This window comes from Quercus lobata, chromosome 8 (assembly GCF_001633185.2).
Source record: "Quercus lobata isolate SW786 chromosome 8, ValleyOak3.0 Primary Assembly, whole genome shotgun sequence".
In the NCBI taxonomy this organism is placed as follows: domain Eukaryota; kingdom Viridiplantae; phylum Streptophyta; class Magnoliopsida; order Fagales; family Fagaceae; genus Quercus; species Quercus lobata.
Window position 1 is genome coordinate 23768961 of NC_044911.1, and position 24225 is coordinate 23793185.

Here is a 24225-nt window from a genome sequence, read left to right on the forward strand (position 1 = left end):
CTCTTGCTGAAAAACCATCTCTTAGGATCTCGGCTTTGTCTAGCCGAGGACGCCTTCATCCTCGACACACTCTCTTGAGCTATTACGACCAAATCCCACCTTTTTATTCATCAACACAGTCTCCTCTAATGAAGACTTCTTCTCCTCCTTGGGTAGATCCTTGTTTTCAGTTTGGGCCACAGGCCCAATATACAGGTAGATAATGAACTTCTAGGCCCCAAGGCCCTACAACCTCCATGTCTCATAATATTCCTCTTCCCATATCAATAGTGGAACTCAAAACATTGGCAGCAGCTAAGGCTCTAGAATTTTCCATAGACTTGGGTTTTGTTTCGGCTATTTTAGAAGGAGATTCGGAGATAGTTATGAAAGCTTTGACAAATGATTCAGCCTCATTGGCCTCTTTTGGCCTTCTAATTCGGGATGTAAAAACTTATGCGGAACAATTTCAATGTATTAGTTTTCACATGTTGGTAGAGAGGGTAATTCTGGAGCTCACAACTTAGCTAGACATGCACGACATGTCACTGGTTTTTTTGTATGGATAAAAGATGTCCCATTGCACACCTTTGATGTTTATTAGACACATTTGTCTTTGCTTTAATAAGAATTTCAGTCTTTTTTCTCCCAAAAAAAAAAAAAAATCACTAAGGAAAAAGTGGCAATCTTTTATGATTTAAGGATCCCCATTTTCTATCACTCTCTATTAAGAGCGTGTAAGAGTTTCTCCTGCTTGTTCCAAATTTTCTTTTCCATTACTCTCAGCCGGATATTATGTATATCCTAGTAGATTGTAATATAAGAGTCCAATTTCATTATGTAACAATTCATTATGTATAATAATAGTTTATAATCAATTTTGGGAATGAGTATATATATAATAAACTCCATAATTTGATTTTTTTTTTTCAAGGTTTTTTTTTTTATTTTTTATTTTTTAATTTTATTTTAAGAATTGATTATTATTTCAAGTTAAACTCTAATGTTTTAACTGCACAAATGGTTATTAAATGTTTTAAAATTTTTATTATTTAACCATTTTAGAGATAATTACAATATGCTTCTAATCCTGTAACTTGAATCCTTTCCCTCTAGTCCCCCAAGCATTTTGTGCATGGAGATGTGTCAATTTAGTTACAAGACCTTTGGTTATTAAACATTTTATAATATTAATAGAAACCAAACATTAGCTATACTTTTGAAGTTTACCACTTTACCTAATCTATATATATATATATATAAAACCGAATCATTTGCTGGCACCACAATTTTCCACGTCAGCACAATATTTAAAAAATAAAAAATAAAGCCTTTGCTGGCACCACAATTTTCCACGTCAGCACAATATTTAAAAAATAAAAAATAAATAAAAATTATAACTCCTCAAAACCCTAGCAACTTTATCCCTCTCTCAAGTTAAGAAATATAAAGCCACGGTTTCTGCAAACTCTCTCTCTCTCTCTCTCCAGACGTAGGAAGCCCTAAAGCATTCAAGATCTACAATGCACGATATAGATTTTAGTTTATAAAGTTCAGTTTTTGTAAGGTTAGTTTTGTTTATATATTAATTAATACATAGTACTTTGTTCACCATTAAATACTCATATAATCAATTTCCAATTCAATGTTCAAGAATTAAACCAAAATTCTAACTGCGCTAAACGCATGGCATAACATTCAAGAGCTACAACTTACGGTATAGATTTTAGTTTATAAAGTTCAGTTTTTGTAAGATTAGTTTGTTTATATATTTAGTTCTTACGTTTAGGTTTAGGTTTAGGTTTTAAGAGATTTATATATTACTACTATGTGACTGAATTTCCCGTGACATCAGTTTTATGTTTTTTTTTTTTTTTTTTTTTTTAAATTTGTTTTATATAAGGTTAGTTTGTTTACAATCAGTTCTTTTTCTCAAATATAAGACTTTTATTTCTACCACAAGAACTATTTAGGTATGTATCCCTTGCAAGCACACATGAACTTAAATTGTCTTTTAATATATGCATGCTTTATTATTTTCTAATAGTTTTTCCGTGCATTGCACGGGTTAGCGACTAGTTAATAAAAATCATATTATGAAATGGTTATAGCTCTTTGGCTATACAATTGCCAAAGAAATTGCCACAGGACCTGAGGCTATCCAATCCGCCTATTTAATAAATTTATAGTATGTTACAGCCAAACTTGTCTATGTAATCCAAAAGAGAGCGTTCGTTGACATCATTGATCGTTCTTACAAGTCCTGTACAGATCCAAAGAGGAATATATATATATATAAACTGAAAGGAAGGGGGTGGCAGGTGAGTTTCCAAACATAAGTCATACTAATTATATATATATATATATATATATTCATATGAACATATCCAATTTTATTTAACGTTTCTCATGATTTTAGAATTTACTATCCTTGGTTGATGTCGCTTGTACATAGTGCTTCATAGAGAGTGCAAATACATGAGCATCAAAATGATTCAAGTCTAAAAGACTAAAAGATATGAGAAAAACTCTGATCCAATGATCTTTAATCATATCAAACACTAGTTCATATTTTCATCATAAGCAGGGAGATCAGGCTGTCCCTGTAAATACCTAACAAAGCCCTACTTGTCATGGTAGTCATATTAAAAGGGGAAGAACACTAGTTCCAGTTTTAAAGGCATCCGTAAACCAATACCAAACTACATATTCCAAAAGATAAGATAGAACCACATATACCAGGAACTAGAACCAATCATATGCTTTAAAATTCTGAAGCTACTCTTTATCTCTAATTATCAGCTGCCCAAATATCCCAGTCACTCCTCCACAACATTCACCAGTTCATATTCAACTAGAGATAGATTGTTATCCTCCTTGACAACAAATTTTGCAGGCTCAGTGACCTCAACACGACCCCATTTGTCTACTGCTAGCCTCATAGATCCCTTAAACATATCAATCTTTGCATTGCGGAGAATAACTGTTGCACCGGGCTGCATCAAATCCACTGGGGAAACAACAAAGCCATCAACATTAGAATATAAAATGTTAAACCTAATAAAACCTTGTTAGTATAACCAAAAAAAAACTAAATTTTACATCCATTACATTTGATTTTCTCTTAAAGTTGAAAAGAAACACCACTGTTATCTTCAGAAAAAGGGTATCATTTTTTTGTGTATATTAATGCCAAATTTCTCGCAATTAAAGCAGAATTTAACAGAGTAAGACTGATAATTTAGATTGTCATACTAAGCAAGGGGTTTAAATTGGCACAATTAAAAGAATAGAATATAATTTATCATAGGTATAAAAAAAACTATATGTTTAATTTTTTTGGACTTCTAAATATATTTTAATATCAGAAGAACTTAATGAGATTATGAAAAACACTATCTAGAATTCAAGTTTTAATCATCAGGAAAGTCTAAAACATGATTGCAATATCACCATCATACCACTATGATAATTAAGGATCAGGTTTGTTTGGCATACATGCCCCAAGAAAATTAAAGCAGAGCATGGAGGACTGACAGCAAATGAAGCTCTGTCATAACGACATCTGTTGTTAACCCAAGAAAGCAGTGACAAAAGGAAATTATCTTTTATTAAAAAATATCCCATTTTCATTTCCACACCGCATCTCAATCCTTTTGTTAATGTAAGATTGCACATCCATATCAAAACGGTGGTTAGCAGGCACATAAAAAAGCACTCAACAAAATCCCAGAACAGTAAACATCTTTTCTGAATAACTAAGAACTACAGTTAGACAAAACACCGGGTACCTATTCTGACCATATGAATGCAATATTAAAAAAATAAATGGGTCATGATTTTCTAAGTAATTTCAATACCACCAAATAAGATATATTAAAATGTTCCATTAACATTAACGATCAGAGGGAAAGACTCTAGCAATCATATAATACCTAGACAACTACTTTAGATTGTAAATGGCTGCTCAAGGAAATGGGAAAGTATTTATGATATTATTAATTTACAAAATAAATAATCGCTGTCCAGGATTGAAGACTAGGGAAAATAAGGCATAAGAACTCAAAGAATGTCAAATAATGTAACACAATAATTCGAAAGAGGAAACAGGCCCCACATTTGAAGACATCGATTATAGATTTATAGGTTTGTTTTTTACATGTAATAAATTTTATTAGAGAATAAAATGGGACATAGCCCAAGAACACAGGATGTATACCTATCCAATAGGCTAAGACCTAAAGTTACAAAGAGCTAAGAATTCCAAGATAGAAGAACAATTAAATAACCCCAATGCTCCTAAGCCAATCACAAAGATATCTTTTAAAATTCTAGTAATAATAATAAAACCTTCAATTGAAGTAACAGTGATTCCATCCCTTCAAAAAACCTAGAATTATGTTCCTTCAAAATGCAACACATAAGACAAAGAGGAATGGCGTTCCCAATGTCTAGATTTGGATGGTCCTTAAGACAAGCCTGCCAACAAGTTCGGAGTCCTTCACAGAGTAAGGCATAACCCAAGAAACTTGAAATAAATAGAGAACAACATGCCGAAGATTCATAGAACCCATGGAACAGTTAAAGGTTATCACAATTTAAACTTGTTTTTCATATTAGAAAAACAGCACAAATCCCTAGTACATGGGAAGTATACAAAAGAAAAAAATGCAACAAATTAAGACCTAAAATTATAAAGATTCATGGGCTCTAAAAGAGAAGAACAACAAACACCCCCAACATTCCTCAACAAATAAAACAAATATCTAAGAAAGCAGAGTTTCAAATGAAGCAAAGATTACCACAATGGAAACTGTTGTTGTACTTTGCTGGAGTAAAAATTTAGACAAGGACTCAAAGAGAAGAGAGAAAAGAGGAATGGAGAGGGGAACAGAATTGTGGAGTGGAAATAAAGCCAAGAATCCATTATCTTGTCCTCCTTTTTCTCACCAACCAAACAGTAAGAAATCATGAAACCAACCCCCAAATTTTAAAATAGACCAAAAATAAAACCAATTACAGAGGATACTTTATTTCAATCATTAAAATTCTTATACCCATTAAAATTGCATTTATTTTTCATAATCCCAAAAATAGAAATTCACTTATCAAACAAAAAAATAATCCAATCAACAAGAGACATAAAAAAAAAAAAAAAAAAAAAAAAAAAAAAAAAAAAAAAAAAAAACAAACAAACACCGAAGAAATGAACAAAAATCAAACTCGAGGGTAAAAACTAACAATTGTACTAATGGTGTAAAAAAATTGGTGCACACAAGAGCTTGTAATCAACAGAACTCTTTATAATCCAAACAACAATATGACTTTGCTCTACGCAAAACAGACAACATCTTCATTTCTCGGATTTTCTAAGCAACCAAACAGAAACTATCAAATAAAAAAAAAGAAATGAGTGAGAGAGAGATACCTTGTTCGTTGCGGGCAGTGAAGACGATGGTGGCAGTCTCATCACCGACGAGGCACTCGGCGATTCGAGTGTGGCGGAGGTGCTGTGAAACAGAGCGGCCCTTAGCCAAGACAGTGTTGGAACTGACGACCTTGACGACGAGAGTGTGGCCGGTGGTGCCGGGCTTCAACTGGTCGACCTTCTTGAATTCCGGCTTCCTCAGCGCTGGCTTCGCATTGCTCTGCTGCTGCTCCGAAGGTGGTGATGGTGGTGGTGGTGGTGGTAGTGGTGTCGCCATGATGATTTCTCAAACCCTAACCCTAATTCTGATTTACAACCCCAATTTGCAAAATAAGAAACTTGTGCGTATGTTTTCTCTTTCGCTGCTTTCGATCCCTTTCTCTCTTCCATGGGTTTTAGTATTTATATTTGATCAAATATTAGTTTTGGGTTTGGGTTCTGATCCGACGCTTCGTGTACAATGCACGCAATTACTGTATTTAGGTGCGCCTGTGCCTCTTTGATTGTCTACTTTAATCTATTGTTATTATTTCTCTTCTTGTTTTTGGGAAAATTACATTTTATTGGAGTAAGTTATACTCTCATTTACATTTACCCCTGAATTTTAAGAATACATTATTATCATCCTAAACTTTAACTCATATTTTATTTTTCACCTAAACGTCTATTAGACCGTTAATTTTGACAAATAAACATGTCACATGCGACTTACGAAATCTTTGCATATGTGGCAATGGTGTTCACCAAACTGCTCAAACCGCAAGACCGCACTCAAACCAACCAAAACCGCTCGCAAAATGAAGTAACCACACTGCACTGTAAGTTGTAATGAACCGCACCGTATTATATGGTGCGGAGTGCAGTTTTATAATAAGAAAATCGCTAAAAACCGCACCTATATATATATATATTTATTTATTTATTTTATATTATATATATTAATAATTTAATATTATATGAAGTAAGTGACTAACCTAATATTAGTACATTCCAGTTTCGCGTTAAAACAATTTTGTTTTGGTTAAATACAAAATCAAAAGTTCAAAAGTTTTTTTTTTTTTTTTTGGTTTTATATATACTATATATTTTTGGAACTTTTAGTTTACTATCAATCTGTCATGGATTTTTTTTTTCTTATATATATATTTGTTACTTTTTTGTTATACAAGTTATATATATATATATATATATATTTTTTTTTTTTAAAAAATTACTGTCATATTGTCATAATTATTAATAGTAAATTAGAAATTGGCCATGACATCTTGAAAAATATACCATCCCAAAACTAACCAAACCGCACCGCACCGCATATATCACCGCAAAAATATACCATTCTCAAAGTGCCTGCTTCAAGTAAATTTCGGACCCACAAATCATAAATCCATAAAGCTACATTCATCAATTACATCACAAAATAGTTGCATTTGACTGTGTAACCAAATCGCTCCCCCCACTTTTTCTTCTTGTTTGGTAATCTCATTAAAATCCCTCATGCATAGCCATGAAATATCTAGACAAGAATTAAGGACCTATAAAGTCTAGGCTTCAATTCTTCTTGCTATCTTCAGTTCCCCATAGAAACTAGTCATTCGCTATTTGTTATCTGTATTTTTGTCAATGGTTGTGTAGGGACTGGGTTTGGGCACTTTCCTAAGGGATAAGTGAATTCAAGCCCAGCAAGCCCAATACAATAAATTTGTAGAGAGTGGATGGAAGAACTAGGTTTTAATGAGTGTAACAACAGTTAGAGATGATTTAAAGGATGAACAAGTAAAACAAATATGGACGTAAGCAAGCAATTCAGTCCTCGGCACTAGTCCGAGGAGCTTCAACTTATATATTTCTTGAGTGACAATGGTAATGGTTACAAAGTTAGTTCAGATCGCTATAGTGTGTCTTCTGGTCAAAAATCCGATCCCTTTCCTCAAGGCTCCTTCTTCCTTATATACTACTTTCCTTCCTCATCTTCACCGTACACGTACAGGTCGGATCTGATGTTGTTGGTCTTTGTCACATCAACCTCCTCCTAAAGCTTTTAGGTAGTAGCTGTGAGTCTGAAAAGCCACTGCTCAGGTATCATTTCCACATTAATGCGGCCAGAGTGTTAGTTGTGAAGTATTTAATGTGGAGGCAGCAGCTTTTCCTGGAATTGCTCTACCACCATGCTCCAATGTGCTTACTTTCTATACCTATCTTTTTCCTTGAGGTGCTTTGGAAGATTGTCTTTGTCGGTAAATCAATTTTCTTCTACCTCGGCTTTTTCTAGCCAAGGACAGTGTTATCCTCGGCACGGTTTTCTGGGTCGCAATGATTACCACTGTCTTCTTCGTACATGATTCTGGACCTCGGCATGGGCCTCAAGCCCATAATGAAAGGTGGATGTATGTCACTGGGCTTTATGACCCCACAATAGCCCCTCAAAATTCTGCTGTCTGGCCCCTCAGACAGAAAGGAGAGTTTTGATGTCCTCGGGTTTATCTTGGGCTTGTTATGTCTTGTCTTCTACCGGCGTCAGTGCATTTTTAACTGCCCAAGGCATGTTCCTGATGCTTTGGTATTTGGAGCGCACCCTTATTAAATTCCTGCGGTTGGTTGTCCCCCACGTTTTACGGTGCGATAGCGATCCAACGGTGGAGATTTTTTCCAAATCATGAGCGGGAAAACTCCTGCTGCTACTTCGATTTGGGTATAAATACCCATTTAAATCAATTTGCCCAAATTACCTTTGCATTCAAGAGCTCCTGCGCACATACGTTGAATCTACCAATCCTTCTCACTCACTCGTGTCTCTTTAAAAGCCTGTCCGAGGACACTTTCCTCATCCTTGTAAGTTATTTCCGAACTTTTCAAATTTTCTTTACTTTCCTTTTCCTGTGTCTTTCTTCCTTTGCCTCTTTTCCCGACTTTCTTTAGTTTCTCTGAACTTTTCTTGGGGATGGGTAGATTTAAGAGTTTGGTAGATTCCGAGGAAGGGATGGAAAAATTTAGGACTGACTACAAGATTCCACCCAATGTGGGCTTGAAATATTGTAAGGAGGGTGAATGGCATTTTCTAAGGCAAGTGGGTGAGGTGGTGATTCCCATGATCGCCTTCATAGAAGGCGGCGTGAGAATCCCTATGGGGCCGGTGATGAGGGATTACCTTAGGTTTGTTAAGCTAGCCCCCACTCAGTGCATCCCAAACGTCTTCAGAATACTAAGGTGTGTAGAAACCTTAAATGAGAAAATGGGGCTACGGTTGACCCATCACGATGTGAATTGGGTCTACAACCTTCACCACCTGAAAGGGAAGGGGTACTACCTGAAAACAAGGCCGCCTGAGATCAGGCTCATACAGTGCCTTCCCGAGTCTAGCAAAGGGCTAAATAAGGATTTTTTGATCGTGTCCGGGGAGTGGCATGATGGCATCCCTTGCCCGACGGAAGAGGGGCAACCAGGTGGGGCTCTAAAGATAGGAGTAGGACTTGTTCATTATTTTATCATGATTTGTTTGGTTTGGCCTTTAACCCTTTGCTTTTTATGGTTCTGCAGACAGAGGCGCCATCGAACCAAATTTCAGTTTGGTTAACAAGGAAAGCTTGGACAACATCCTTAAGGCCGAGGTGTTTGTGAATGAGGATGACAATCAGCTCAGGGTGGCTCACCTGATACTAGGGTATACGCCTATCTCTCGTGCCTTCCAAGTGCCAAAGTGTGTTATCAAGGCCCATGATCCACGTCTCCATAGGATCAATGTTGCCGTTGAGGGGTTTCTGCTCCCTGAGGGTGCTTCAATTTCGGAGGGCATACCCTTGGTTGGCTCTTCTTCCTCTTCTCGTCCAGTGGTAACGGAAGAGGAAGAAAAAACAGAGAAAGAAGAAGAAGTCGTTGAGATAGGTTCGTTCGAGGACGAATTTGAGGTATTCAACCAAGCTTAGTCGTCTGAGGACCCTTCTGGTGATCTCAACGATCCAAGTTACACTAAAGAAGACTTCCCTTCAGCAGAAAACCTTTTTGAAGACGATATGGGCATTTAGAGGAGGCAAAGTACAAGTTTGCTAGATTTGATAGAGTCCCAGCCGGGGAAGGGGACATAAGGGAGAGCAGCTCAGAGCAAACCCCCTTCCCCTTCTCAGAGCAAGCTCCCTCCTACTCCATCCAAACTTCCTCCTCCTCCTCCCAAGTCAACCCTATCGCCGAGACCCGAGCCCTTCGACCCTAAACGCAAAAGGGAGTCAAAGGGCAAAGAGGTGGTGGAGGCTGAGAGGCCACATCCCACATCGGAAGAGGATGCCCAACAAGCTGCCAAGCAACAAAAGGTTGGGCACAGGGGACTTGAGAAGAGGTTCGATCCTCTGTCTGAGCCCTAGGCCTGGCTCCTGGCTCCAATGCTTAATGGGGCTCCTCTGATGAACAATGCTTCCATCAGGGACTTCCAGGGAGGCATCGACAGCCATGTGGCCGATGCTTTGGAGAGTGCTCTGCTGTTGCCCTCGAACATGGCCGAGCTGCGATCCTTTAGGAGGCAGAAGGTCTTCCTCAGGCTCAAGAGGTACTTGGGCATGGTAAGGTTTCCAACTTAGTTTAATTAGTTAGCCTTTTTTTTTTTTTTTAGCCTTTGTTCCCTGTTTACCTTGCATTTGTTCTCTTTTTTAAGCTGTTCAGGCCATGTTCAAGGTAGGGGAGATAGCCTCCAGCTACAGCAGGCAACTAGAGGACGAGAGGAATAAGCATGTTGCGGTTGTAGAAGCTTTTAACATTGCCGACCAATCTACATAGGACCTGAGGAATAAATTGAAGGATGAGGAGAGGGCGAGGAGGAGTGCGGACTCGACTTTAGAGAGTGCTCAGAAGCAAGCCGAATACCAGAGGTTACTCCTTTGCAAGGCCGAGGATCAATTGGCTGCTGCCAAAGGGTAGATTGAGTCCTTGCAGAAAAAGTTAGCAGGTGCAGAGAAAGCCAAGGACTCCATGGAGAAAGCCAGGGATGAGGCAGTGTCAGCTCGTTCGGAGGCGGAGAAGGCTAGAAAACTAGCAGAAGAGACTAAAAAGCGAGGCGAGCAGGAAGCTTACGAGATTGGGGTGTCTGAGACTGAGACCAATCTCAGAGCCTAAGTGCTAGAGGTATGCAGGCTCTATTGCTCCCAAGTTTGGGTTGAAGCCCTCAATCAGGCTGGGGTTGAGGCTTCGTCTGAACTTAGGAGAGCAGAGAACGTGTATTACCCCCCTGCTCTCTGAGAGTTTGCTCCTGCCAGTTCTGAAGCTGATACTGCCCCCGAAGCGGCATAGGCAAGTTAAGATAGTGCCACCAGTGCTCCAATTCCACTTGGCACACTTGCCGAGGAGACTGAGCATCCTGGGGTGCTAGCAAAAGAGAAAATTATTGACCAGGAAGTACCCCAGGATGTGATAAAGCCTCCTACTAACTCGCAAGCTCCCCCTGCTGAGAAGGAGGCTCCTGAGAAAACAGAGTTAGTTTCGGCCTCCTTTGCTGTGCCACTCAAAGTCACTCCTCCGAGCCAGGGTTTTGAAGCCTCAGACACAGCCTCTCAACAACCTTCTAAGGACAAGTTGACTATAAAGCTGAAGAAATAGGCTGTGTCTGTTTATTTGTGCTGTTGTTGTCGGTTTTTTTTTTTTTTTTTTTTTTTTTTTTGTAATGAAACTGTCTTTTGTAATGAAATGTGTGCACTTCCTTTGATGATAAGGCTCTTTGTTTGTGTGATTCGTGTTCTTATTAACATTTAAGTAATCCTAGTAGTGTAACTCATCTTTCACTGAACGAACAATCAAAAAAATACTAAGTCCACAATATAAATTTCAACTTAGGCTTTAATGGATAATTGAGCAATCTCAGTGATCTAATTTACCTTCTATTGGGTGGACCATAAGAGAATTTAGGTTTATAATGTAGGTCCCATACCTTCTGAATTGGTTGCCACAATGGATTAGAGATGCTAAATTCACAGTATTTATGAAAAGAAAAAACTTCAACTTCTAGGCACATACATTATGGCAGGACATGCAAATGGATATTTTTTAGAAACTCATTGACCACAGGGAGACACAATAGTATTGACTATAAAGGAAAGATAGGCCCAGTGTACCTTGAAATGTTTTAAGTAATGCTCATGGATGGACATTTGTTTACATATTTCTTGAATAAGGACAAGGCAGGTGATCCGAGGAGCCAGGCTCCATTTAGGGTCCTGTTTATCACTTAGATAAATGTCTAAAGTAGTTAATTTCCTCAGGGCTTGTGGTCCGAGGATCCCTGCAATGCCTTGGTTCTGTTTAACACTTAGATGGTCGCCAGAAGTTATTAGTTTCCCCAAGGTTTGTGGTCCAAGGAGCCATGCAAGACCTTGGTTCTATCTAATACTTTAATAGTCGCCAAAAGTTATTAGTTTCCCCAAGGTTTGTGGTCCGATGAGCCATTCAAGACCTTGGTTCTGTCTAATACTTAAATAGTTGCCAAAAGTTATTAGTAATAAATCAGAGTGCAAACAAAACTGCTTTCATTAATAATAATACCTTCTTAGGTTATTTACATTCCATGGGCGGGGTACAGCTTTCTCATCTAAGTCTTCTAAATGATATACACCTATTCCTACTACTGAAGTGATGCGATATGGTCCTTCCCAGTTAGGCCCCAGCTTTCCCCAGACCGAGTTCTTGGCATTACCCAAAACTTTTCTCAGCCAAGTCCCCTGGTGCTAATGGTCATAGCTTCACATTGGTATCATACCTTTGCTTGAGTTTTTGGTGGTAATAGGCTAGTTGGATCATTGCCTTTTCTCTTCTCTCTTCAATTAAGTCCAAACTTTTCCCTAACAGTTCATTGTTGTTGCGCAGACTGAAGCTACTTGTTCTTAATGTTAGGAATCTTGTTTCTAGGGGGATGACAGCCTCAGCCCCATAAGTCATGGAAAAGAGAGTCTCTCTTGTTGACCGACATGGTGTAGTTTGATATGTCCATAGGACGTGTGGCAGTTCTTCCACCCATCTTCCCTTCGCATCATCCAATCTCTTTTTCAGCCCATTGACCATGACCTTATCAACGGCCTCGGCCTATCCATTTCCTTGGGGGTAGGCTGGAGTGGAATACCTGTTTGTAATTCCCAGGTTACAACAGTATCTCCTGAAGACCTTACTATCAAACTGAAGGCCGTTGTCCGAGATGAGGGTATGAGGGACCCCAAATTGAGTGACGATGTTCTTTTAGATAAACTTCTTAGCATCTACATCCTTGATATTGGCCAGAGGCTCGGCTTCAACCCATTTGGTGAAATAGTCTGTGCCGACCAATAGGTATCTCCTATTTCCTGCTGCTTTGGGGAAAGGGCCTACAATATCCAAGCCCCATTGAGCAAATGGCCATGGATTGGAGAGAGGATTGAGGACCCCTCCTGGTTGGTGGATGTTCGGAGCAAATCTCTGGCATTGATCACACTTCTTGACGTATTCTTGAGCTTCCTTCTACATACCCGGCCACCAATATCCTTGAGTGATGGCTCTGTGGGACAAAGATCTTCCTTTTGTGTGATTCCCACAAATTCCTTCATGCAACTCCTCGAGCAGCAATTCTGATGTTTCGGGATGTATACATAACAAATATGGCCCAGAATAGGAGCGCTTATACAATTTGTGATCCTCAGACAGCCAAAACCAAGGAGCTTTTCTTCGCACTTTCTCAGTTTCTGATTTCTCTTCAGGTAGTGTGTCATCTTTAACAAAGCTTACTATAGGATCCATCCAGCTCGGACCCACTCTGACTTGATGGATCCAAACCACGTCCTGCTTGATTCCATCTACTTTACACAAGTCCTCCATAAGGATGACCCAAGGTAAACCCTGCATCGAGGAGGTGGCAAGAGTAACCAATGAATCTGCGTGTGTGTTTCCACTCCTAGAGACATGTGACAAGTCAAAGAATTCAAAATCCGATTGCAAGCGCCTAACCTAACTTAAGTACTCTTGCATTCTCACATCTCTGGCTTCTAGCTCGTCCTTCACTTGGCCCATAACCAGTCTCAAGTCCGAGAACACTTCCACTACCTTTCCCCCCATTTTCTGTACCATGACCATTCCTTGGAATAAAGTCTCATATTTAGCTTCATTGTTTGTGGCTGAGAATCCTAGTCTTAATGATTTCTCTATGGTAATCTTCTCAGGGGATATTAGAACTAGCCCCACTCCGAACCCCCTTTGGTTAGCTGCACCATCAACATACACTTTCCAGCGTAAGGGTCCTTGCACGAAAATTATGCTAACCGATTTTTCATCCATGTTTTACTCCCTACCCTTATTTCTATCGTGGGTTCGGCAAATTCGGCTATTAAATCAGCGAGGACCTAGCTCTTGACGGAGGTCCGGGGCATGTATTTGATATCGAAAGCTCCTAGAACTGTGCTCCACATAGCAATTCTTCCCGTGTAATCGGCGCCTCGGAGTACAGACTTAAGTGGAAACTAAGTTAGAACAACAACTGTATGCGCTTGGAAGTAATGAGGGAGTTTTCGCGTGGCATGCACTATTGCCAAAATTGCCTTCTCCAATGGTAAATAGCACACCTCGGCCTCATGTAATGATTTACTCACATAATAGACTGGCCGTTGTATGCCACCATCAATTCGTATCAACACCAAGCTTACAACATGAGGGGCCACCGCGATGTAGGCGAACAAAACCTCGTCGGCCTCAGGGCTGGACATGATGGGTGGCCGAGATAGGTATTCCTTAAGTTGCTAGAAGGCTAAAGCACAATCCTCGGACCATTCAAATCCTTTCCATTTATTCATCAGGAGGTAAAATGGCTTGCACCTATCCGCAAATCTGGAAATAAACTGATTCAAGGCAGAGATCATTCTAGTGAGTCTCTGGACTTCTTTGGGATTTTGAGGAGGCTACAGATTGTGAATTGCTTTGATCTGATCTGGGCTTACCTCAATTCCCCTATGAGTTACCATATAGCCCAAAAATTTGCCAGACTCGACACCAAATGAGCACTTAGAGGTATTGAGATGCAGTTTATGTTTCCTTAAGATGTCAAAAATGACTTCGAGGTCTTCCACGTGCTTGGACACCACTTTGCTCTTTACCACCATGTCGCCTATGTAGACTTCAATACTCTTGCCCAACTATGGCTCAAACATTCTACATCATCCTTTGATCGGTAGACCCCACATTCTTCAAACCAAAAGGCATCACTTTGTAGTGGTAATTTCCAATAGGAGTCACGAATGCCATTTTTTCTTGATTATCCAAGGCTAGTGGTATTTGATGATAGCCTTGAAAGGCATCTAAGAAGCTCATCCGAGGGTGGCCTACAGTTGCATCCACTAACTGGTCTATCCGAGGCATGGGGAACGGGTTTTTTGGACATGCCTTGTTTAAGTCTGTGAAGTCCACACAAATTCACCACTTCCCACTCTTCTTTTTTACAACCACAGTGTTAGCCAACAACTTAGGGTAGAACACCTCCTTGATAGTCTTTGCTTGTTTGAGCTTTCTCACCTCGTCCCTGACAGCGTCAGCGTGCTCCTTAGATGGGCGTCGAGGTGGTTATTTTTTGGGAGTGGCTAATGGATTTACATTTGAGTGGTGGCAAATGAAGTTCGGATCAATTCCTGGGGCACCATAGGCGTCTCATGCGAACACATCAACATTTTCTCTAAGGAACCCTATCAATCCCTCCTTTTCCCGAAGGGGTAGTTGAGATCCTACCTGGAAGAACCTCTCTGGGTCATCGCCAACGATCACCTTTTCTAAATTCTCACATTTTGCTTCCTCGGCTGGTGCATTAATAGGCGATGTCAAGTTCGTTGATTGCTAAAAGCTTTCTTCAACACGGGTCGAGGACTCTGCTTTGGGCCGATGTGAGATGGTAGCCACCAGGGATTCTCTCGCCATAGCCTGGCAACCTCGAATTTCCAGGACCCGGCCTTTGAAAGGGAACTTCACTTTCTAATGCAGGGTGGAGGCAACGGCTCCTAGGGTATGAAGCCAAGGTCTGGCCACGATGGTAGTGTAAGGGGAGTAAGTATCCACTACAATGAAGTTAGCCTCCACTATCTCCGGGCCGGTTTGCACAGGTAGTCAAATCTGGCCCTTTGGCATGACCATCTTCCCATCAAAAGTTAACAAGGCAGAGCTGTAGGACGTCAAGTCTTCCGGTCTCAACTTTAGCCCTTTATAGAGATCAGGGTACATGATCTCGGCCCCACGACCACCATCTACCATTACCTTTTTTACGTCGTAACGCCCAATTCGAAGAGTGATTACCAACGCGTCATCATGGGGTTGGATGGTTCCAATTTTGTCTTCCTCGGAGAAACCCAAGAATAGATGAGGATACACTTTGGGTCTTTTTAGTTCTAGGCCAGAGTTATTGGCGAGTAGCCAACCTACAGACATCACCCTAGTAGGGCATGAGCCCGTCCTCCCCGAAGCGGCAAAGATTACGCTTATCGTTCCTATGGGTGGTCTTAAGGAAGTGTCTCTTCGGGGCTCCTGGTTTACGTAGCCTTGATGGCCACTGGAAGGATGCAAGAGGTGCCTTAGTTTCCCTTCTCGAACTAGCTGATCAAGGTAGTTCCAAAGGTTCCTGCAGTCTTCTGTAATATGTCCGTGGTCTTGGTGGTATTGACAATACAGACTCTGATTATGCTTTATGGAGTCTCCAGCCATCTTAGTCAGCCACTTGAAGAATGGTTCATTCTTGATTTTCTCCAAAACTTGATGTACTGGTTCTCTGAATACGGCGTTAACCGTCTGCGTATTGGTTGATACGGATTGCCCTGCGAAATCTCTCCTCGAACAGTCATTGTTGTATCGGTCCAACCTAAAATCACTCCTCCTTTGTGGGATAACCTTCTCATTTCCTTCCCCTTGCAGCTGGTCCTCTTCCACTCGTTTGTATTTGTCAATTCGGTCCATAACTTAACGTACATTGATGATAGGTTTGCCAGTCAAGGATTTTCTCAAGCCATGCTCAGTTAGGAGACCGCTTTTAAAAGTGCTGATGGCAACATCATTAAAGTTGCCATCCATCTCATTGTACATTTCCCAATATCTGTCCGAGAATACTTTCAGAGTTTCTCCCTTACACATGGATAATGACAACAATGAGCTCAGAGGCCAAAGAACCCTGCTGTTCGTAATGAAGCAAGAGCCAAAGACTTGGGTGAGCTGCTTATAGGAATCTATGGAGTTAGTCTTCAAGCCGTTGAACCACCTCATCGCTACAGGTCCTAGGCTAGACGGGAAAACCTTGCATATCAAAGCTTCATTCTTGGAGTGGACAGCCATTCTTTGATTAAACTGGCTCACATGCTCTACGGGGTCCATTCGACCATTATAAACGGTGAACATAAGCTGATGGAACCACCGAGGTAGCCTAGCCCCTTCTATACTACGCGTGAAGGGTGACTTAGAGATCTGATCCAGAGCCTCACTCATGGCATCATTACCCAGACCCCTAGTAGATGGGCCTTTTTGTTTTCATCTATGATGGTGCTCGTCTTCATAAGAGAATGCCTCGCTTGGAGGAGTTCTTGATCTCTGCCTGTAATTGCCGTCCTCTTCATCATTAAAGGATATGTCAGAACCAGAAGGAGATCGCCTCTATTGTGCATGGCGCAGTTTCTTTTTCAAGTCATCTATCTCTTGCTGCATGGCTTGGTTGTTGTTTTGTCTCTGGGGTATGCGACTACCCACCTGGGAATGGCTTTTGCTCGTCTGGGTGGTATGCACACTCCCCTCTCGATTCCTTTCATTTTCTCGATTTTTTTCAGGGTCAGGAAAATTACTCTGTCGTTGGGATCCTACGGGTTCTGTCCATTGGGGATCTGCTTGGCATGGGTTTTCTTGGTGTGGACCTGATCCTACCATGTTTAACAGTTGTACTCACTAACACACAAGTTCTTTCCCACAGATAGTGCCAATTGTAGGGACTGGGTTTGGGCACTTTCCTAAAGGATAAGTGAATTCATGCCCAGCAAGCCCAATAAAATAAATTTGTAGAGAGTGGATGGAAGATTTGGGTTTTAATGAGTGTAACAACAGTTGGAGATGATTTAAAGGATGAACAAGTAAAACAAATATGGTTTTAAGCAAGCAATTCAGTCCTCGACACTGGTCCGAAGAGCTTCAACTTATATATTTCTTGAGCTTCAACTTAGTTCAGATTGCTATAGTGTCTTCTGGTCAAAAATCTGATCCCTTTCCTCAGGGCTCCTTCTTCCTTATATACTACTTTCCTTCCTCATCTTCACCGTTCACGTGTAGGTCGGATCTGATGTTATTGGTCTTTGTCACATCAACCTCCTCCCAAAGCTTTTAGGTAGTAGCTGTAAGTCTGAAAAGCCACTGCTCAGGTATTATTTTCCACATTAATGCGGCTAGAGTGTTAGTTGTGGAGCATTTAATGTGGAGGCAGCAGTTTTTCTTGGAATTGCTCTACTGCCATGCTCCAGTGTGCTTACTTTCTGTACCTATCTTTTTCCTTGAGGTGCTTTGGAAGATTGTCTTTGCCGGTAAATCAATTTTCTTCTACCTCGGCTTTTGGTAGCCGAGGACAGCGTTGTCCTTGACACGGTTTTCTGGGTAGTAATGATTACCACTGTCTTCTTTATACACGATTCTGGACCTCGGCATAAGCCTCAAGCCCAGTACAAAAGGTGGATGTATGTCACTGGGCTTTATGACCCCACATGTTGCATTGATGTAATATTTATTAGATCCTTCAATCTTCAAATTAATGTAAGATTTCCAAAAAAGGACCAAACCATCACTTTTGCCTTCTCTTAGTACTACCCATCAGTGATTAAATTCAATATTGCGTTGTATCGTCTCTAGCCTTCTTTCATCTACCATAGTTTCGACTAAAATATGGCAAAGGGATCTTTAGCCTGTATGAAATCAACAAGTTCCTTACCTGTATGAAATCAACAAACCATGTTTTTCCAACACAACTGGATGAGTGTGTTGGAAAAACATTGTTTGTATCACACATAAAACACATGCAGTGGAAAATTAACGGATCTACTTCATTCCCTATTGATAATATGTACTATGTAAATTTCAGAATTTAAGAACAAGAGAGCCTACCTTGGTGCGGTGAAATTCAAAACGAATGATTAGAAGTACTTAAGAACACTTTTAATCTTCACTCCAATTCCACTTTTGCCTAAGAAGTGTGGTCTCTCAATCAGTTTTCCCGTATGTGTTTAAAGGAGATGTGTTCACGTATGGTACACTCACATATACCATTTCCATAACTAATTATATGTTATATAAATTTTGTATGTTTCTCTCCTTATATATAACTGATTATCTAATTGGGCTAGCCTTTTGAGCCATTCCAATTGGGTTTTAGTATGTGGCTTGAAGTGGGACCAAAATGGACAAATAAGACACTAGCTCCAATGGGTTTTGGGCTTTTCTGTCAACTCTTGACAAGCCTAAAATTACCATTAATTATATTTAATACCACAATATAAATATAATTGTACTCTAGGCCTTATTAATAAATTATATCTCAAGACTTTATTATACATTCAATCACTTCATTAAAATATTCGTAGTAATCTAAAGTCATGAATGTTGACCATCACTTTGAAGATTACTACATTTTAATCATTGAGTACCCGGTTTAATCCTTTAAGTTATTCATCATATATTTATGAAATTCAATTTCATAAATATATACTTTAGCAACTTCTTACTAAAGTAGTTAGGCCTAACATTCTGAATAACTAAACCCCTTAAACTTATCTCAATGAAATATTTTATATCTCTGTTAAGAGATTATGAATTCCGTCTTGAGAATATATATTCCTTCAACATTAAATGTGGCTGTTCAACATACTGAGGTTTTGATCATGACTTTAGATGTCACTCCTAATATATCAAAGCAACTTACACTTCATGATTAGGTTCATTATTCTATTAGGATTAAGAGTTGATGTAAATAGAGGTCATGAGATTTATTATTCATTTGATAGTCGTTAGTAAAACAATAAATCTCACAGCAGTCTAGTTCAATATGTCTTAACACTTAAAACATATCAACATATCAACTAGAAGTCTCAACTTCCATGATCAAGACAAATCATCTTAGTTGATATGTTATAGTCTTCACAGATGAAATACCCAATTTTATCACCGACTACGAACTAAAATTCTGAGTTTACAAAGAATTTGTGATTTATATATTCTATGACTAAATCACATAAATCACATAGTATGCATCTCATGGACTATATGATAATGTCCAAATATTCATGTTACCATTATTTTAGATAAAAATAAAACAACTTTATTAATCATAACATAATGTCATACATAGCATCATACAATAGGAGTTAAAGGGCACATATCCTAATAGAGTGACACACCCACTAAAACTGGAATTGATGCTGAATGCATCTTCAGAAATCGTATCAATAAGGGAATTAAAAATCAGACCTTATTAAAAGCAGACCTTTCTGAAGTGGCCATATCAATTCCTTGCTAACTACTCCATTGTATTAATTGCTCCGGCATGGTGGGAAGAGATGTTGGGTGAGTTGGAATAACGGCACCATCATGGTTCACCGTTGCAAATTTATTCCCGTGATTAAAAGCTGGAGTAGAGGGTGTCAAATTCTTTTTGGCAGAGTAGAATCCTAGAACGTTGAGCGCGTTCTTTCTTGAAGGCACGAACACAGGTGCTCAAAGGTGAGGTCCGAATTGCCTTTGCTCAAGTTGTAAGGTGCCCTCACTGTAAATCCAAAAATCGTAGTCCCTATCGGCATGCGTGAGGCGACCACACCAATAGCACAAATTCAGTAATCATTCATACTTGAATGTTATCCAAGTTTGCTTATCGTTTTTAAAAAGATAAGATGTATATGACATAACGGGAGTGACAAGTCAATCAACACCTTCATCCGTAGAAAAGCACCAACATTAAACTCCTTAGGCTCTAAGGGTCGAATGACATCCCCCACAACAGCACAAATTTTCTTAGCAGCTTCCATTGTCATTACCGTAAGGGAATACCATGAATTTGAACCCAAAAATGAGTCATATCGAACATAAGAACTTGTATTGGTACATCTTTTTCGTAACGCTGCATCATGACTAAATGTTTATCAAAACACCCAAGCTCATTCTGAAGAATTCTATCAACATTAGGCTTATTACCAAAGTTGAAAAGGATTTTATAATCTCCTAAATTTTGGATCTTAAAGCCATTGCAAGCTCTCCACAGAGGAGTAAAGGTTCGGGTAAGAACATTGTTTGAGGGCCTGTTTTTGGTGATCGGCCATGTGTTATCTGCTGGAGGGGTGACCTTACTAGGCCCGAGTTGTGTTTGGGGAGTTACATCTAGAACTCGACATTGGGCCACATGGTCCAATGGCTGTTGGTACATCTTTTTCATAATACTACATCACGACTAAATGTTTATCAAAACACCAAAGCTCATTCTGAAGAATTCTATCAACATTAGGCTTATTACCAAAGTTGAAAAGGATTTTATGATCTCCCAAATTTTGGATATTGAAGCCATTGCAAGCTCTCCACAAAAGAGTAAAGGTTCGGGCAAAAACATTGTTTGGGGGCCTTTTTTCGGTGCTCGGCCATGTGTTGTCCGCTGGAGGGGTGACCTTGCTAGGCCCGAGTTGTGTTTGGGGAGTTGCATCTGGAACTCAACATTGGGCCATGTGGTCCAATGGCTACTGGCATACTTTTAAGCCTACAAAACCATTAAAGCCGAAGTCTAAGAATTGTGATAATGGTTGAATAAATATATAATATGCGTTTGATACAATAGCTTTGATTAGTAGTCATAATAGAAGTTAAAATAAAGTAATACGTATTTAAAGGTGAAGTAATCATGTACTCAATGATGTAAATTTAAAGATATAGAAGCAGAGTCACTTATCTTTGTATGGTTTGTAACTCCAGCTGTATAGCATTTGTGAGTTGATAAGATTCCAGCAGAATGACTCCAGCGGTGGAGAGGCAACTTGCCATGATAACTTCAAGATTGAAGGGGAAAAATAGGTGCAATTGGAGGGGGAGAGAGTATGTCCAGCTATGTGTAGAGGCTGGTTAAGCTTGCCCCTCTTATCATGCACTTAAATGAGTTTCCCCTTTTGATAATGCTCTTTTAGATATTGTGGAGCTAAGAATAGTATTGCCTTCATGGAAAGGGATTTTGTAAGATAGGTTTTGTAAGGTTGAATTTAATCAACCATCTTGTTGGCTTTATTTCGTGCCAAATTTGCTTGTAATTTAGCAATTAGTAACCTTGTATTTAGGTGGGAATCATGTAAGGGTAGTGTGTGAGAAAGTGTGAAGAAATGTTCAAGACTGTGCAATGAAGCAGGGACTCGCGGCTGGATCTCGCAGGTGGCTCGCGGATGGCAAGTCACCAGAAGATGCATACGAGTGAAGCATGCAGAGAAGTTGAACTGTCATGCCAGCTGTAGCACTACAAGACAAAAAGTCCAGACTGGCCATTCAGTTAGGTCACGGCTTGGACTCGCGACTCAGTCAAGTCGCGAGGCCAAGTCACCAGTCCATTCTGTTATGAAAAAACTGACTCTTCGCATTCCTTTCTCACTCCAATATAAATACCCCTTATACCCACGAAATATTAAGAGCTTTTAGAGAGAATTTTGAGAGAGAAACCCTAGAGAAAACAAGATTGACTCATCCACAATCTTTACATAGTGACTCTTCAAATTCCTTAACTCTCACCCTCTCCATTGTTACATCCTTGAGAGGTACATTAGTCAAAACATTTTCTCACCATACCCATATGTGTGAGAAGGCTATTTGGTGCTTGGGAAGCAGTTAGGAAGGGACCAATTGATATTGGTTGATGCTATAGGTTATAGCAGAATCCAGTAAGCTAAAGAAGACAAAAGTTTAGCGTAACCTCGTTGGAGCAAGAAGCTTGGAGGGTCTTCTGCTGTTCATGTATCCCAACTTCATTCTTTAGTGGATTATTTACCGCTTGGAGGGTGGCGGAGAGGTTTTATGCCTAGGGCTTCATTTTCCTCTTCGATAACACATCGTTGTGTTGTTCTTATGTTTGCATCTCTCTTCCCTTAATCTTTGCCTTTTAATTTCTGCTATGGATGTGATTTTATTTGGTTTAGATTATTTATCAATTCTGTTATAAGCTTATGTTCATTTTCCGCACATATATTGTTTGATATTAAGTTTGAATTGGTAATTTGTAAATTGGGGTTCTAAACGTTCAAGATGTTTTATACACTATTTGATCATTCAGGTTTGTACCTTCCATAAGAAGGGATTTTGTAAGAGAGGTGGAGAAGAGTATTGAGAAGTGTTTATGGGTAGTAAAATAGTAGAATTTCTGAGTGAGAGAGTATGAGAGTAGAGTTTAGAAGAGTTGTAGTGTGTTATATGTAATAATGTAGTAAATGTGTATGAGATTGTGTAAGAGAAGTGTAGAAAGAGATGTTTAGAGATATGGGCAGCAAGATAGATATATTTTCAGAATATGGAAAGTGAGAGAATGAGTATAAGAGAGTAATGGTGCTAGGATTTTCTGCTGGAGGATGTATGAAGGCTTATGAAGGGTAGTTATGAGCTAAGGGCTGAAGAGTTTAGTTCCTAGTTTGGAAACTAAAAAACTCAGAAACTCATACCTTCATTAAGTGCTTAAGAAGATTATTAGTAGGAGAGAGAATAGAGAAGTTTATGAGAGAATTATTCTTCTCTATTGGTCCCCCCCCTTTTGGTGTGTTGACAAGGGGTTCTATTTATAGCTGAGTTTAAGGGGGTATTTTAGTAAATAATCTCAGCTGAAATTTGTTCCAATCAGCAATGAATCTTTAGAAAATCCATCCTAAGATTTGACCAAAAACAGTATGTTTAGCTTTAAGATGTTATTGCTGTTTTGGGAAATAGCTGCTGAAGGAAAAAGTAGCAGAAAAAGAAAGTATTTTAGCAAGAAAAAGATAGTTTCTTTAGTTGGTTTTAGTTCTTAGCCAAATAAGGAGAATTAGTAATGTTAAGGCTACTGGGTTAGCTGTCACAGCTGTTCTGAAAAAGTTGTCCTAGCTATCAGGAAAAGCTGTCACAGTTGTCATTAGACAATTGTTGCTTGGGGTAGAAGCAGATGAGGTCAGATGTCAGGCTGCTGAGATTTCAGCATTAAATGGCTGATGATATCAGTTTCAGCCACGTGTCAAGTGTTGAACACACTGCTGGAAATGTTTCCTTTTTGGGGTGTTTATATTCTTGGTCCAAGATTCTACATCTTTAGTAAGTAATAGAATGATTGATTGATATTTAATGAAGCTTTAGAGATCTAGTTAAGGTCTCATTGTGTTGTAACTTAATCTTGGTGAGCAAGAAAAACATTTAATGCTTTGTTCTAGCAGCTGGCAGAGGAATATTTGGTCTGATTGTAGCAAATAGCAGCTAGGTATTAGAGATATCATGAATATTTTATATGTTTGGAGATTAAAGATAGCCAATCAAATTAGGCCATGTGTTTGAGTTGGATTTTAGCTGAAAGTAGTAATAAGATTTATGTAGAATAATAGAATTAGGTTTCTAAATTTGCAGAGCAACAGCTAGAGATAAAAGAAATAGTTATTTGTTTAGCATTTAGATGGCTGGAGTTTTTGAGTGTTTGTCATATGATGAATATTAAGTTTTAGGAAAAGAGCAATGGAGAGTTTTATCATCTTAAGTGCTATGTGATAAGAGATGCTTACCATATGTTACCCGTTACACATGGACTCGTTAGAGTACAGGGAGTTGGAGAAGACACGCCAAGTAACATGTTTCTTTTATTAACTTTA

The 24225-nt window shown here is 39.3% G+C and overlaps 3 protein-coding genes across 3 annotated transcripts; all 3 read right to left on the bottom strand.

Moving 5' to 3' along the window:
* Positions 1 to 2496: 2496 nt before the first annotated feature.
* On the bottom strand, positions 2497 to 5852 carry LOC115954496 (uncharacterized protein At4g28440-like). Its single transcript, XM_031072360.1, has 2 exons — positions 5408 to 5852; positions 2497 to 2989 (listed from the first exon to the last, which is right to left on the bottom strand). The coding sequence occupies exons 1-2, from the start codon at positions 5682 to 5684 to the stop codon at positions 2799 to 2801; spliced, it is 468 nt and encodes a 155-aa protein (XP_030928220.1). The 5' UTR covers positions 5685 to 5852; the 3' UTR covers positions 2497 to 2798.
* Positions 5853 to 15487: 9635 nt separating this feature from the next.
* Positions 15488 to 16327, bottom strand: LOC115956635. The gene has a single exon (XM_031074952.1). It carries the CDS (start codon positions 16325 to 16327, stop codon positions 15488 to 15490), a length of 840 nt encoding a protein of 279 aa, XP_030930812.1.
* A 3-nt stretch (positions 16328 to 16330) lies between these two features.
* Positions 16331 to 16849, bottom strand: LOC115956637. The gene has a single exon (XM_031074953.1). The coding sequence runs from the start codon at positions 16847 to 16849 to the stop codon at positions 16331 to 16333; it is 519 nt and encodes a 172-aa protein (XP_030930813.1).
* Between the last annotated feature and the right edge of the window lie 7376 nt (positions 16850 to 24225).

What these genes read in the sequence shown, in the direction of transcription:
- LOC115954496 (XM_031072360.1), bottom strand. Translation starts at nt 5,684, where the DNA reads ATGGCGACACCACTACCACCACCACCACCACCATCACCACCTTCGGAG. An exon ending in CACTGCCCGCAACGAACAAG is followed by an intron (nt 2,990 to 5,407) that starts GTATCTCTCTCT and finishes TTGTTTCCCCAG; the next exon opens with TGGATTTGATGCAGCCCGGT.
- LOC115956635 (XM_031074952.1), bottom strand. Translation starts at nt 16,327, where the DNA reads ATGGACCGAATTGACAAATACAAACGAGTGGAAGAGGACCAGCTGCAA.
- LOC115956637 (XM_031074953.1), bottom strand. Translation starts at nt 16,849, where the DNA reads ATGAGTGAGGCTCTGGATCAGATCTCTAAGTCACCCTTCACGCGTAGT.